Raw genomic sequence first — 15,980 nt, forward strand, 5'->3', positions numbered from 1 at the left:
TTGGATCGTTGTAGTTTGATTTGTGAGGATTATTTTGATTTTAAAATATGAGATGTTTATATTATTGTTTATAACAATCATTTAATTTTTTGAATATTTACTTTTTCTTTGGGTACAGAGGCTCTTGATTTAAAAAAGAAAAACATGCCAAGGCAAAGGTGTTTGAATCCAAAAAAAGAAGCAATGCTTTATATCGATACCGGAAGAGACAAACATGGACTTGATGTGAAATACATCAGTGAATTCAAAGGTAAGATACATCTAACAATAACAGTTAACTAAAAAGTGAATCTTCCACCTGACTTCATTATTATTTTTGTCATTACTAGGGAGAGGGGTCTTTGCTTGTGCTTCTTTTGAAAAAGGAAACTTCCTGCTAGAATATCATGGTGCACTTCTAAGCAAACAAGAATGTGAGAGGAGACAGAGATTGTACCATGACAAAATGAAAGCATTCATGTTTGAGTTTCACTTTGACGGAAGAACTTGCTGGTGCGTATTAAGTCCATGCTCCATTTAATTAGTCCATATTAAAAGTCCATAATTTGTTTAGACTCATTAGCTTTGAGTCAAAACCCGAATGGGATCTTAAATCAAGAAAATCAACACTACCGAGTTCTAACTATATAATATTAATAATTGGTTTTCTATTTGAAGTGTTGATGCAGCAACAGAGGATGGGTCACTAGGAAGACTGGTCAATGATGACCACATCAACCCAAATGCCACAATGAAGTATTTAAATGTGCAAGGAAAGCCCCATCTGTGTTTATTTGCGACACGGGACATTGACCCAGGAGAGGAGATTACATATAATTATGGCGACTCTGACTGGCCATGGAGAAGCAAGGTAATCATATCAGAATGTGATGAGTGGTTAGTGATCTGAAAATCTGTATTGACTGAATTAAACTCATGATGTTTGTCAATTTAAACCTCAGGAATCTGGCCAACAAAACACATCCACATCCAAGCTCACCATGGAGGAAACTACATCTACAGCGCCCACAGATGCTCTGAAATCTTTTCAAGAGGTAAATCATGTACACTATTTTAGTGCTCTTTTACAGTCCATACGCTATGTACAGGTTAGGGTTGTCACAATACTAAGATTTCAAACTCAATATCGATACCCAGGAAAATACTTGATGCTTAATACCTTTCAATACCATACCAAAAGATATACTAATCCTAAAATAACAAAAATAAATAAGACAATCACTTTTTCACATGCAAATAAATAATTTAAACAAATGAAAGAATACGCCATATTAAAAAATGCCACTTTATTCTACGAATGACTATCTGAGCCTGTCGTATCACTGGTCTTAATTTTCTTTGCGGTTGGAAGTTTTTTTTTGTTTTGTTTTTTAAAGACAAGCATGTCAATGTGCTCCTGTGCCCTTCTTGGCTTGCAAATGAGCCCTGAATTTACTAAAAATGAGGCACAACTTGAAGCAGCAATGCACGAGCACACTAAGCTAACCATGAGGCCGCGGCTAATGGCTAATAATAAAACAACAGTCACTTACTGAGCATAAGTCTAACCGCGGTAGCCAGCTAACGGCTAATAACAAAACAACAAGGCATCTGGCTTTTTCTTGTCCACCAAAACTGGCACGTTTAGCCTTCCTGCCACCACACTGGCCATACTAAGCAGCTGTAAAACATAGCTGAACAAGCAAGGTTGCAGTGTGGGCTCTCCTGGGTGCGGGAGCCTGTCTTCCGAGGCAGCGATGCTAGTGGAGTGTGCACGGCTGACGCTGCAGGAACGCTACCATGTATCGATAGTATTGATACCATTACAAAGTGATATTGTATCCGGATACGACGTGTTTGAAAAGTATTGATACTTTTGACAACCCTATTAAAAGTACACAACGTGAATGGATTTTAACGCCATCTTTAACTCTTAAAAAACAGACAAAGTTTACCACTCATACATGTCTGTGTTAAATGTTTCCTTCCTGTCTCTTTTGCAGCATTCTGACGCAGAGAAGTCTGCCCAAACCTCCAGAGTTGAACATATTGAACAGGTACATGTAGTTGTTCAATAGATTTCAACGCCATCTGGCAGTTAAAAACTGTATGCATATTTCTGCACTTTCAGTGAATTTGTAATCAAACATCATTTCTGTGTGTATTGTCTCTGTATTTTTCTCTTTCAGTGCATGATGGAGACAAGGCACTCCTCAATGAGTTTGAGCCAGAATGACCTGAGTCCACTGCACAATAGTTCTCAAAAGGTAAATTACTTTATCACTAATGAGTGTCATTTAGCATCCAAATACAGTAATTGTTTGCAGTGCTCTATCAAGTTACCAGTAATATTTTGGTGTACAGAGAAACTTATTGAAGGCTTGATAATATTTTGAATGGACCGAGTGTATGTGTGCGTGTGTTATCACCCAGATTTATTGTGTATTGGACTGACACATTTCGTGATAGTATTTTCAAGTTTTAAGTCACAACCTCATCCATAGGTTTGAATGTGTGTGTGTGTGTGTTGTGCCCAAGTATGGCATAGACTGACACTGGCATACACTGACTTTCGCCGAGAAAGCATTTCCTGTAGAAGTTGTCGCACTCACCTACTTGTGTGTGTGTGTGTTCACATAATCTCATGGTTTAGAGGGACATTTAACCTCATTGTATCTTTAAGTCTTACAGTCACCCAATATCACCTTTCTGTGGAGTTGAATCACTATACATACAGTATATAAATATACTTGGTAGGCTATTGTTTAAATGACCTAACATAAACTCTGTGTTTCTTGATCCTGCATCACTCTGAATCAGCAACGTAATGTAAAGCGTTGTCTCAATGAAGGTATGTCTATGTTTAATGTTTCCTTCCTGTCTCTTTTGCAGCATTCTGATGCAGAGAGGTCAGCCCAACCCTCAGAGGTTGAAGATATTGAACAGGTACATGTGGTTGTTAAATGGATATCAATGCCATCTGGCAATTAAAAACTGTCAAAGTTTACCGCTCATGCATATTTCTGGAACTTGAAACAAATTTGTAATCAAACAGTCTGATGGCACCTGTGTGTATTGTCTTTTTATTTTTCTCTTTCAGTGCATGATGGAGACAAGGCACTCCTCAATGAGTTTGAGCCAGAGTGACCTGAGTCCAGTACGTCGTGAGCCACTCAACAATTCTCAAAAGGTAAATTACTTTATCACTAATGAGTGTCATTTAGCATCCAACTACAGTAATTGTTTGCAGTGCTCTATCAAGTTACCAGTAATATTTTGGTGTACAGAGAAACTTATTGAAGGCTTGATAATATTCTGAATAGACCGAGTGTGTGTGTGTGTGTGTGTTATCACCTAGATTTATTGTGTATTGGACTGACACATTTCATGATAGTATTTTCAAGTTTTAAGTCACAACCTCATCCATAGGTTTGAATGTGTGTGTGTGTGTTGTGTCCAAGTATGGCATAGACTGACACTGGCATACACTGACTTTCGCCGAGAAAGCATTTGCTGTAGAAGTTGTCGCACTCACCTACTTGTGTGTGTGTGTGTTCACATAATCTCATGGTTTAGAGGGACATTTAACCTCATTGTATCTTTAAGTCATATAGTCACCCAATGTCACCTTTCTGTGGAGTTGAATCACTATACCTGTACATACAGTATATAAATATACTTGGTAGGCTGTTGTTTAAATGACCTAACATAAACTCTGTGTTTCTTGATCCTGCATCACTCTGAATCAGCAACGTAATGTAAAGCGTTGTCCCAATGAAGGTATGTCTATGTTTAATGTTTCCTTCCTGTCTCTTTTGCAGCATTCTGATGCAGAGAGGTCAACCCAACCCTCAGAGGTTGAAGATATTGAACAGGTACATGTGGTTGTTAAATGGATATCAATGCCATCTGGCAATTAAAAACCGACAAAGTTTACCGCTCATGCATATTTCTGCAACTTGAAACAAATTTGTAATCAAACAGTCTGATGGCACCTGTGTGTATTGTCTTTTTATTTTTCTCTTTCAGTGCATGATGGAGACAAGGCACTCTTCAATGAGTTTGAGCCAGAGTGACCTGAGTCCAGTACGTCGTGAGCCACTCAACAATTCTCAAAAGGTAAATTACTTCATCATTAATGAGTGTCATTTAGCATCCAACTACAGTAATTGTTTGCAGTGCTCTATCAAGTTACCAGTAATATTTTGTTGTACAGAGAAACTTTTTGAAGGCTTGATAATATTTTGAATAGACCGAGTGTTTGTGTGTGTTATCACCTAGATTTATTGTGTATTGGACTGACACATTTCGTGATAGTATTTTCAAGTTTTAAGTCACAACCTCATCCATAGGTTTGAATGTGTGTGTGTGTGTGTGTGTGTGTGTGTTGTGACCAAGTATGGCATAGACTGACACTGGCATACACTGACTTTCGCCAAGAAAGCATTTGCTGTAGAAGTTGTCGCACTCACCTACTTGTGTGTGTGTGTGTGTGTATTCACATAATCTCATGGTTTAGAGGGACATTTAACCTCATTGTATCTTTAAGTCTTACAGTCACCCAATGTCACCTTTCTGTGGAGTTGAATCACTATACATACAGTATATCAATATAATTGGTAGGCTGTTGTTTTTGAAATTACCTAACATAAACTCAATGTTTCTTGATCCTGCATCACTCTGAATCAGCAATGTGATGTAAAGCGTTGTCTTTATGAAGGTATGTCTATGTTTAATGTTTCCTTCCTGTCTCTTTTGCAGCATACCGACACAGAGAGGTCCGCCCAACCATTAGAGGTTGAAGATATTGAACAGGTATATATGGTTGTTAAACAAATTTCAACGCCATCTGGCAATTAAAAACTGTCAAAGTCATGCATATTTCTGCAACTTCAGTGAATTTGTAGTAATTAAACAGTCTGATTACACCTGTGTGTATTTTCTCTGTATTTTTTTTTCAGTGCATGATGGAGACAAGTGACTCCACATTGACCTTGTGCCAGGGTGACCTTAGTCCAGCACTTGAGCCTCAGACCAGTTCTCAAAAGGTAAATTACTTCTTCTTTAATGAGTGTAATTAAAAGTACAATTACAGTTAACGGTCAACAATTGTTTCCTGTGCATGTCAAGTCATCAGCAATATTTTTGTGCTCTGAGAAACTTCATTGGATGCTTGATAATTGAAGTCAGAGTTTGTACATATTTGTTCATCTAAGTTTTTTTTCTGCTAGCAATCCCATATGCTTATTAAATATTTTGCTATCACTTTTTAAATAAATACCCCCCCCAGGACTGTTGGAAACACCTTCTTGAGGTCTCAACACTGTCACCCTTTGACAAGTGTGTTCTATGCTTGGGACATATATCTTCTTTTACATGGACTGGATACAGATGCAAAGGTAAACCATATATTGATAGCATTGCTTTGAGTCCAAATTTAGACGATACAGCCAGAAACCAAACAAATTATGCCATTGGCCACCGAACAGTTGTCTGCATTGTGGACATGATGTAACAATTTAATTACTGGCAACTCTTCTTACACAATATAAAATACAGCACTGATTGGTACAGAGAAGAAAATTGTTTAAAGAAGTTATGTTGAAACTGTAACTGGCACTGTTTGTTTGACCCAACATTTTCTAACTCTGTTCACAGCATGTTCAAGAGCCTGGCATCTGTCCTGCTACAGACGGAAGAAAGCAGAGGATGAAATATTAGACTCGGATGAGGAGCAGAACTCTGGAAGCAAATATGTCCCTGATTCATATGAGGATTCAGATTCAAGCATGACTTTGGTGCCTCATCAGTCTAAAGTACGACAGAAGGAAGGAATACCAGCCTTACCCACTAACAACTCTAACAGTTTGGACACACATTTTCCAAATGACGCTGGCACATCAAAATGTTTACCCACAGATGTCATTGCTGGCGAAACGTCAGATTCAGAAATTTCTAGCAAAGACTCATCAAATAAGCATGTGAAGAACAAAGGTAAAAAATCTCTAGAACATCTCAATTTGACCAATAGAAATTACTGTTTTGTTTGTGGTAAGCCACAAAGCAGACTGACTCGCCACCTGAAAGTACACATGTCTCACCCAGAAGTTTCATATGCATTTTACCTCCCTGGTCACTCTCAGGAGCGCAAGACTTTGTTTGAAAAAATGCGAAACAGAGGAAACTTTCATCATAACATTGCCATACTCCAAGGTGAAAATGGACAATTAAAAGTGAAAAGGGTGCTAAAATCTACTGCAGTGGCTGTAAACTTTGTGCATTGTATGCACTGCCAGGGCTTATACGCACGCAAAGAACTGTGGAGACATGTCCGAAGATGTTCGTTAAGGCCAGAAAATCGCAATCTGGATAAACAAGCTGGAAGAGCCAGAGTTCTGTGTTTTGCTACAGCCCAAGATACCGTATTCAGTCAACACTTCTCGAGTGGAATGTGGAAGCTTCTTAGCACAATGAAGACGGATGACATTGGCCTTGCTGTACGAAATGACCTATCTATTGTTCATTTGGCCCAGTCCCTGTACAATAAACATGGTCAAGATCCCACAAAGTACAAACATATTCGACAAAAGCTCCGAGAAGTGGGACGACTGCTGGTATGTCTGCGAGCAAACTACTCTGTACACAGCCTGGAGGAAGCCATAAAGCCCTCAAACTCTCAAACAGTTGTTCAAGCAGTGAAGCAAGTTGCTGGATTTGACGAAGAAAGCCTCTCCTACCATACACCAAGCCTGGCTTTGAAATTGGGGCACACACTAAACAAAATCTGCGACATCATTCATTGTCGTGCACTAATGGCAGAAGATGCAGCACTGATGAAGGCAACTGAAACATTTAGGAAACTATATACCTCCAAGTGGTGTGAGTTGATTTCCAACAAAGCTCTGAGCACATTGAGCAGTGCCAAGTATAATAAGCCAACAACACTGCCCTTTACAGAGGATATCCAGGTACTTCACCAGTACCTTCAGAAGACTGCTGACAGTGCTGTTAGTAACTTGATGGAGGAAGCAACACCGAAAAACTATGCTGAAATTGAAATTGAAGGTGAGTGTTCAGAATGTCAGATGATCATGTTTAGTAGGGGTGGGAAAATATGGGTACCTCAAGATTTGATTCACTTCCGATGCATCATTAGTACATTTGTATTTTTAAAACAATTGCAGAATTCAAGGAAGAGCAAAGATTTATATTTCATACTGACTTTTATTAAAGTGGCAAGGCAACCTGGTTTACAATAGTGTGTCAACACACATTTCAAAAAGTGCCAATGGCAGCGTTTGCTGTAACAAATGTTTAACTTCTCCCAGTGCAATATGCAGAAGACAACAGTGGCTTTTTATTTTTATGTAAACTTTAAAAATCTATTTTTAGTATCGGTAACTCTGAATCGAAGCAGAATCTTTTTAATACGACGATTGATGCATGAAAAAAAAACAATTATCGTTCTCACCCCTACTACTAGATGTGGCATCCTTTCCATCTTGCATCTGTTACAGCTGTACTTCTGGCCAATTCTAAAACTTGATGCCTTGGGGTCTGATGCCTCACTGATCTTTTATTATGACTATCTTTTTCTAGGTAACTTATCATTCAGTGAGAATGAAAATAATGAAGGCAGTGACTCAGAGGGCAGCGGCACAGAGGTCGGAGGACCACTTTGTGAAGATGGCAAAGACCTGGATCCAGCCTCAGACTCTATGATCCTTGAGCAGGAACAGAACTCTGGTGGCCAAGGTAGGTTCTCTGTCTACTTTACAAATTTTCTCTCAGCAGACGGGGCAACAAAGGCCGCCCGGTATCAGTATTTGTTGATGAGACAATTTTCACACGTCGTTTTTGTTTTTACCAGATAAGCTGTCACATGTGACGTCTACAGTAGGAGACACAGTCCCTTCAACTGGCGGTAAGACAAGCTTTAGGATCTTTGGATTATGTTATGAAAATATGCAATGATGTAAGGCCTCCTGAGCAATGAAATGAGCTAAAAAAAAACATAAAATAAAGTCACGTAACTGCTTAAGACTAGATGCAGTCGGTAATGGTCTTTTCTTTTGCCATCCTGCAGCCACACAATAGCCTGCATTAGGCCATAAATAATGACTGTGGAGAGTACTATCTACTTCCTGTTTTTGTGTTGCAGCCACTGTAATTGACAAATAATCTGTGACATTAGTTAGACTTACCTTCTGATTGTTCAAGTATCTGTAAATATATATATATATATGTATTTTTTGTTTTGTTTACTTACAGTCCTCTCAGGAAAAGACGATGCTGATCAAGAAAGTGAGGCAAGGAGACAGCCAAAGAAAATGTGGAGCAAAGCCGAGGTCGCTGCAGTGATGCGACATTTTGGAAGCCACATAAAAAAAGGAAAACTTGCCTCCAAAGTTGAATGCAGCCAGTGTAAGCGGGCAGAGGACCCTGTGCTGTCACAACGGACTGTACAGAATATTAGAGACTTTGTGAGAAACCGAATAACCACAGCCAAAAGGCAGGCCCAGAAGAGACGGTAAACCTATTTGCTGGTATCTCACTGAGCAACGAATGCTTGCGAACATAGAGAATTTGGAGTTTTTGTCGGAATTCATAAAAGGTTGCAGAAATGTTCAGTTTTCACTTGTCAGTTTTTCCTGTCGCAAAGTTTTTTTTTAACATGTTCAGACAGTTTTTCACTTTTTGCAAGCATCTTCTGAAACCTTTTATGAACCGTGACAAAAAAAAAACAAATTTGCTATTTACCCAAGCATTCATCACTCAGTGAGATACCAGCATGAGAGTTTCATTTAAAACTAAATTCAGGGAACTTTTTATTTATGTATTTAATTATATTTTCACTTAATGCTTCAGACACTAAGAACTCCCTGCACTTTTTCTCTTAGAAATTAAAACAAAAATCTTAAGGGAGATCTGAAGTATATGCCACAAAGGAGGTGGGACTTACGACTTCTGTAGGTCACACACACGCTGTTTCTGGTTACTGTTGCAACATAAGGGTGGAAGTGCGAGTATGGGGCACGGCCTATATGGCGCTACAATAACTGGTATCAGCGTAGGTGTGTGACTTACGGAAGTTGCAAGTCCCGCTTTCCCCATGGCATATACCCCATTTACTTGCCTAATTTTCAATTGACCTTAACACAAGCTAATGACCCTGGCAGCACCCAGCACTTTTTGTTAGCAAATAGACCAATTTGTTTTAAAACTTAATGTTTAAAATTAAACTAAAAGCCTTTAACAAATTTGAAAGTTATAAACATGCTTAATAGCATTTCAACATTTAAAAAAATATAAATTTTGACCCCATTTTTTTCTTTTGCTACAAATGAATATCAGCTCCAAATGTGGTTATTGGCCTCTTTGACTACAAATAATCAGTATGGTGTCGGCACTGTCTATCACTACTACTATAAACTCTATATTGGAATATTAAACTACAAGGCTCTGAATTTTCAGTAGGATAAAAATGGCACACCAACACGTAGTGCGTAGTGGCTCGGAACACCTTGATTAGAAAGGACTTTGTAGAAAACAGTGTACAGTGTCTAGACCAGTCATACTTGTTAATAAAACATCTGTGTTTACTTTAATTTAGATTGCGTTTGTATGTTTTTACGTTTGTGATATTACAGCTTGGTAAGTGTGGGGTTGCTAATTTCTGAGGTTTAAAGGAGCCTGTGTCATTAAATAGACACTTTCCTACATTCTTTGTGCAGTTGCGTCTTAATTTGTGTGGCTGCAAATGTGAGGTAATTGTCTTTTTAAAGTCTCAATAATGTTGATGCTCATTACTGTCGTATTTTTTGTATTAGTCATGAAGAAACACTTACAGGGGTGAATTCATCATCCATCTATATCCAATTGCTCTCTTTTGGTTCTGTTCACCTAATGCATAGTGGTGTCAGGTGGTGTATTTATGTTAATTTTGGGTGGTGGGGGGCGTGACTACCTTGTCCCTTTAAAGTCACCTTAATCCTGTTTTGTCCTTGTAAACCACAATTCAAGTGTCGTCCCAAACCACCATTTTGTCAGGTCTGATATCTCAGGTTGTTAACCTCTTTTCTAAGCTCTGAAGGGTGCTAAATTCTTCTCAATTTTTTTGAAGTGATTTAGCCTTACTCCCATCATTCTAAACCCTTTTAAAAGGTGTGTCAACTTAAATCACCACCGGGCCTGTTTCTGAAATTTGTCAGTCTATACCATATAAACAGGTATGCGTGTGTGTGTGTGTGTGTGTGTGTGTGTGTATGTGTGTGTGTGTGTTTGACTGAGGATGAGGGGAACTACAAGGCTCGAAAAAAAAATGTCTTTGCGGGGCAGTTTTGCTAATCAATGACTTCATTTGAGGAGCAAATTTCAAATTTTGAGGAGCATTTTTTGTGTGCAGTTTAATCCTGGGAACCTGAAACAAGGGTTTTATTAAACACTAAAAATACGATAATATAATGAATGCACAATGTTTGTTCTTGTCTTTTCTTTCTTTCTAGCAGCAAACTGTACTGTATATTCTTGTCTAGAAATATTTTCAGTGGGGAAATTTCAAACACAAATGTAAATTTCAGTTTAAACTTCGTATTTCTGAAAGGGTTGAATGGTCTTTTATCAAAGATAATTGTATTTTTTTTTTTAAAGACGTACTGTAATGTAGTTTTGAGAACATGTATTGTGCAGACAAATACTTAACAATGAAAACTCAGCACTCCTGTGAATTTTTTTTTTTGATTTTATAAACTATTTTAATGTACTTTTAAACCAAAAGGCCACTCCTCCTGGCTTAAGTACGCTGTAATGGAACCTAATTCATTTCCGGTTTACAGTTCTGTTTGGCAAGTAGGATTTTCTCTTCAGAATCCAGACACTTATTAATTAACCTCTTATTTTCTGTTTAAAGGTGGATACGCTCCACTTTATTGTTGTTCCAGCCATACTTCTGTGGAAAGTGTACTCGATCACTTAAGCACCTAATTCCGGTCTTAAACAATTACTACGTCTGTTTTGAGTTAGCTTAGTAATAATAAGGTTTTTGATGAGCCTGTTAATGAATCAGGTGTGTTTGAGGAGGGAAACCTCTAAAACATGCCCTCAAGGACAGGAGTTTGACACCTATGGGAGTTTACTCCTTTTGCGAGAATTATTTTTGTCAGAAGTGTATCTTATTAGCCGCCATGGCGGCAATGATTACTGACTTACTGAATAGCGACTCTGCAATATGTTTAGCCGCACTAGCTGGCCAATCAAAGCTTGTTGTTAGCTACCTAGTCTGGTGTAAATGGCCGCAAGCTTGCCTCGACCTCGCATGCATAAAGCCCAGCGAAGCTTTTTGAGACCGTCTCCGCCGTTCAGTTATCAGAAAAACTTTTATTCACTGTGTTTTGGTGTCCCCAAAATGCAAATTTTGACTCCCAAACTGCGATGTGAAACCACTTATTTTGAGTCTTGAAAACATTTACAAATATATTATAATGCAGTTGCTTGGCAGTAGCTAATGTAAGAAGAGTGGAGTAGATTCAGTAAAAGAAAAGGAGAGGAGCAATGGTGACTAAGTGATAGTAGCAAATTACCTTGAAGCTACAATACAGTATATGATAAATATTTGAATAATGTTGTACTTGATGTATCGTTGTTTTCAACTTCCTGGTGCAGCACACATACAGCCACACAGATATACACAAAGGGGAGTGTGTGTGTGTGTGTGTGTAGCTGATTTGTCACCACTGACACAGTGGCCCACTGTAGGGGATGTTGGCTACACACTCCTGCAGCCCTCTAGTTTCTGACTGGTTCACAAACTGTACAAGATAACTGTGCCTTAATTGTTCTCTAAGACGGACCCATTCATTGGTATAGAAACAATCTTATCAGGGTGAACAAGTTGAGCCGATGACTGATTGAAAAGTAGATCAGCACAGAATAAGCGGGCTTGCTTCAATGGGTCTTCTATCCAGTGTTGTCAGATTTGTTCACACAGACAAATGAGGCATTGGAGAACAATTGTGTAAAATTGTGAAGGTGTAAATGATGTAATTTTCCAATATAGCATATTTATATTTGTTGTCTTATTAGGCTCTGCAGAAGTTAGCAAGCCAATACCTAAAGAGAGACTGGCCTGGAATCAATCCTGATGACCAGAGAACAGACTACAGGTCAGTACGTGTCTACTCAATTACAAACTGACTTCATTTACTGTATATGTGCAATTTGCATTTATGGCAAAACAACTGCAGGCCCTATTGGTGCCCCATGAATAATTATTCTTTATTTAATAAAAAGACACTGACACATGATGATTTAATTTCTGTCCTGTGGTGGCATTTTAGCAACTACAGCAGTTCAATGCTTTTAGAAAAAGATTCAAGCATCATCTTATAAAGGCTAACTCATAAATTGTGTTTATCCTGTCCAACCAGGAATGTGTATGCAGTGTGGCGGTCCTACTTGGAGGGCACAGTGCAGGTGAGCCAGTCCAGACTCAATGTGTGTGACGACTACAAGAGTCAAGTTTCAGATCCTGCAAAGACTGTCAGACTCTACAAGGAGCAGCAACTAAAAAAGGTGAGTATAGGAAGATACTTATGTAGTTTCATGAAGTGTTGTGCTTTATCTGTGCAACATACAGTTTGCCCCCAAATAATGGCTGTTGCTCTTAAATGTCAGGGGTGTTATCAACTATAGGAAAATAGGAAGAAAAACAACAACATGCCTATATAGGGTGTCTTGCATAGGGCACCTTTCACGTGAGGATCTGATCACAATATTTTATATTTTACAGTTAAAACATGAAAAAACAAATCAGTAACAACAAATCATCACACTAAAGACTGCTTTTTAAAAATGTCCACTGAAGATGCAGCTCTTATCTCAAAAGGAAGTGCAATCTACAATTTGGAAGCAATGGACTCACATTTAGCTTTTTTTGTCGTGACCTATCTGGGCATTACAATGACAACAAATCCAACAACTATGGAGAGGCCTGAACATTGAAGGCAATTGTTTAGATTTTGTACTCAATTGTAAAATGCAAGGATAACATAATTCTATCCAGACAAAACCTTAGTGGCGTCATTCTTCACTAATGGGGTACCGCAAGATATACTACGTCACCACACTTAATTCATATTCATGAGTCTAGCGAGGGGGTCAAACTTGGCCGGCCAGTCATGATAGACGCATGTAAACAATTTACTAGCGAGATGTCTACTGCGCTACATCTACTAATTCTGTCCGAGAATGATATCCCTGGTGCCAAATTCACTGGTATGGACGTCGAAGAACGTACTAATGTTCAATGAAGGAGTTTTTTTTTCTCTCCCTAAAATCATCGTCCTACGCAACTGACACGGACATTCTCCAGTTTCAACAAGCTATCCTTCCTTTACCACCATATGCTCTGTCTGTCATATCTGGTTGTCTTACGTCTTTGATAGTTGTTGGGAGTAAATTTTTATTGCTTTTTGTGTGTGTGAAGTGATCGCAATTCTATCTGGAAATTCTTGGGCACAACCAACAAAACTCGCTGTACCTCAATTCTTTCAATTATTATATCCGTACCGCTTATAAACCAGTTTCCTTAATTCAGAAAAGGCCCTACAGATAAATTTCCATACATGTCACAGCTGCACGGAAGGCAAAAAAAATAAAAAAAATCTGGCGTTAAGCCATTTTTCCTCAGAATTCATTATTGTCGTCTGGCAGTCGGGGTAGTGCCAAACGGCCAAAAATATAAATATAAATAATATAAAGACACAATCACATACCTCTTCGGGCCGGCGGTGCTCAGCAAGAGCAGGATTGTCATCATAGAAACAGGCATGCAGGGCCCCCAACAAAATGTTTACTACATATGAAGGTGAAAGGCTTCACTTCGCTGGCGTTAAACAGCTCTTTTAGACGTCCGCACAAGTTGATCCACGTTCACATTTATCCCTCTAAAGTTTTGGCTTCAGGAAACAAATAAAGAATACAACTTTCATCACATGTGGACGGCCGTAGTGTCTGGAGTCGTTTCTGCATTTTCCATAACAGCTGTGTTTACTCGGCATGCCCCCCCCCCCCCCCCCCGGAGATAAACGAGAACAAAACAAGCACTTCCAGCATAGGTCGTCAATGAACCGGCTTCATTTTTGACCTCCTTCCGGTTCAAGCTGCAAAGGTCACGTGACCTTGCGGTCTAAAAATAGCATTGGTGCGGTACCCTATTGGAGATGATCACCGCTATTACATGAGGATATACTTTCCCAAGTAATGGCACACTTTCAGATGTGATTTACTGTCTGCTGAAAAGTTCTTTATCTTATGTTTCTTCTCTCCTGACAAAGATCATTGATCAGTTAAGTGGCATCCAGGCAGAGCTGCAGGAGTCGATAAAGGAACTGGCGAAAGCCAAGAAAAAATACTACGACAGTGAGCAGGTTGCCCACGCAGTACGAGAAAAGGCGGATATAGAAGCCAAGTAAGTGTGTGTAAATTATGCATAAAAAATACTATAGATTTGTGCCAAGTACATATCAGCATACCTCTTAACAGGTAAAATCAAACACAAAACAAACCTATGTGTCTTTTTCTAGTAACAGCTTGAGGTTAGGTTTCACTTTTTAACAGAAGGGAAATTAGCGCCTGCCAGATTTATTTGGTGAGACGCAGTGCCATACTGTGTGGACTGCATTGATTGACCATTCAGCTTTTTCCTATTGACTGCCACTCAATAGAAAGTTACAGCTACTCCTTGGAGTAGAACTGGTCTCCTTAAATGTTTTTAAATCTAAATTGAAAGACATGGAAACAGCTTCCATTTAGTGTCGATGTTTTTAGCTTGGCTGTTTGAACAATTTTATTGATCATTTAATCCAAAATGTTGTACTTGGTACATTTTTTTATTTTATTTGTCCCACTTTGTACTTTATGTCTGTAACTTTAGCCTCGTTTCCACCGACGGTATCTACCATACTCTACTCTGCTCTACTTGGCTCTACACCAAATAGCAGTGCGTCTCCACTCCCATGGCCACCGCCCGGGAGCCCCTCCTCACCTTGCCAGTGATGTCATGCTAAAGCGACCGCAGCTAGCGTGCACTGCACACACAGGCAAAAACAATGAAGAGCGCGAACAATGGTTTGTGCCGGTTTATTTCAGCCTGAAGATATCGAATGAATATTGCAGCAACCAGAAGACTGCATTCAATAATGTTAAAAAGGTTTACACCTCCTCAAAAGTCCAAGCATTAATCTGTTTGGAAGCCATTGTTGTCCTCTCTTCATCGTTCGTTAATGGCAGCTCTTTTCCCGGGGTGGTGGTTTGCGCAGCTGCACATTTATGACGACATGTCTCGAAACCAATCATCGGCCTCCAAAATAATTACGTTACGTTTTGGAACTGGACTACTTTTTTTTAGAACTGCAAAGGAGCAAGGTACCAGAAAAAACAAGTAGAGTAGAGTAGATACCGGCGGTGGAAACGAGGCTCAAGTGTTCTTTTTTCTGCTGCCTGTCTTGGACAGGTCACTCTTGAAAAAGAGGTTTTTAATCTCAATGGGACCAACCTGGTTAAATAAAGGTTAAATGAAAATGAAAAAAAAAAGACTCACGACCTAGCACAAGGACAAACAAACACAGACACATGGTATGGCTGCAAAGGTATACTTAAATAGCAGTATTGTTTATCAATTTGCCATACAGTACATTGCAAATATGTATTTTAGATACTTGTGTGTTGCTGGTATCTATTTTCTGCTGTAAAAACCCAAATGTCTCCATTATTGAACACATTAAAACTTATTCTGTTCTATTCTTACTTGACCACACTTTACCTAAATTGGATATAAAAATTGACAGTGCATACATCACGTTCATTGGACATCCATACAAGGAACAAAAATCCTGTCATGAGTTAGCACACAACTTGTTATCAGCTCTGTTTGATGTCACAATGGATGACTTATGATGGCTGCATTGGGCTGAGAATTATTGCTGTCAAGCCATGCATGCTTG

General features: G+C 38.9%; 2 protein-coding genes across 5 annotated transcripts in view; both read left to right on the top strand.

The window, feature by feature from the left end:
• Positions 1 to 15,980, top strand: part of fchsd2 (FCH and double SH3 domains 2) — a 51,817-nt gene that overhangs the window by 16,579 nt on the left and 19,258 nt on the right. For all 4 annotated transcript variants that reach the window (XM_077566542.1, XM_077566544.1, XM_077566543.1 and 1 more), the window contains exons 4-6: positions 12,061 to 12,140; positions 12,405 to 12,549; positions 14,313 to 14,446. In XM_077566542.1, the coding sequence (XP_077422668.1) occupies positions 12,061 to 12,140; positions 12,405 to 12,549; positions 14,313 to 14,446 (359 nt within the window). The remainder of the gene's footprint in view (positions 1 to 12,060; positions 12,141 to 12,404; positions 12,550 to 14,312; positions 14,447 to 15,980) is intronic.
• LOC144052256 (uncharacterized) lies at positions 731 to 9,701 on the top strand. Its single transcript, XM_077566179.1, has 15 exons — positions 731 to 850; positions 942 to 1,034; positions 1,983 to 2,036; positions 2,169 to 2,246; positions 2,872 to 2,925; positions 3,080 to 3,169; positions 3,801 to 3,854; positions 4,009 to 4,098; positions 4,741 to 4,794; positions 4,941 to 5,027; positions 5,270 to 5,378; positions 5,638 to 7,044; positions 7,579 to 7,734; positions 7,850 to 7,903; positions 8,251 to 9,701. Exons 1-15 carry the CDS (start codon positions 731 to 733, stop codon positions 8,511 to 8,513), a joined length of 2,763 nt encoding a protein of 920 aa, XP_077422305.1. The 3' UTR covers positions 8,514 to 9,701.

This window comes from Vanacampus margaritifer, chromosome 5, assembly GCF_051991255.1.
Source record: "Vanacampus margaritifer isolate UIUO_Vmar chromosome 5, RoL_Vmar_1.0, whole genome shotgun sequence".
NCBI lineage: Eukaryota > Metazoa > Chordata > Actinopteri > Syngnathiformes > Syngnathidae > Vanacampus > Vanacampus margaritifer.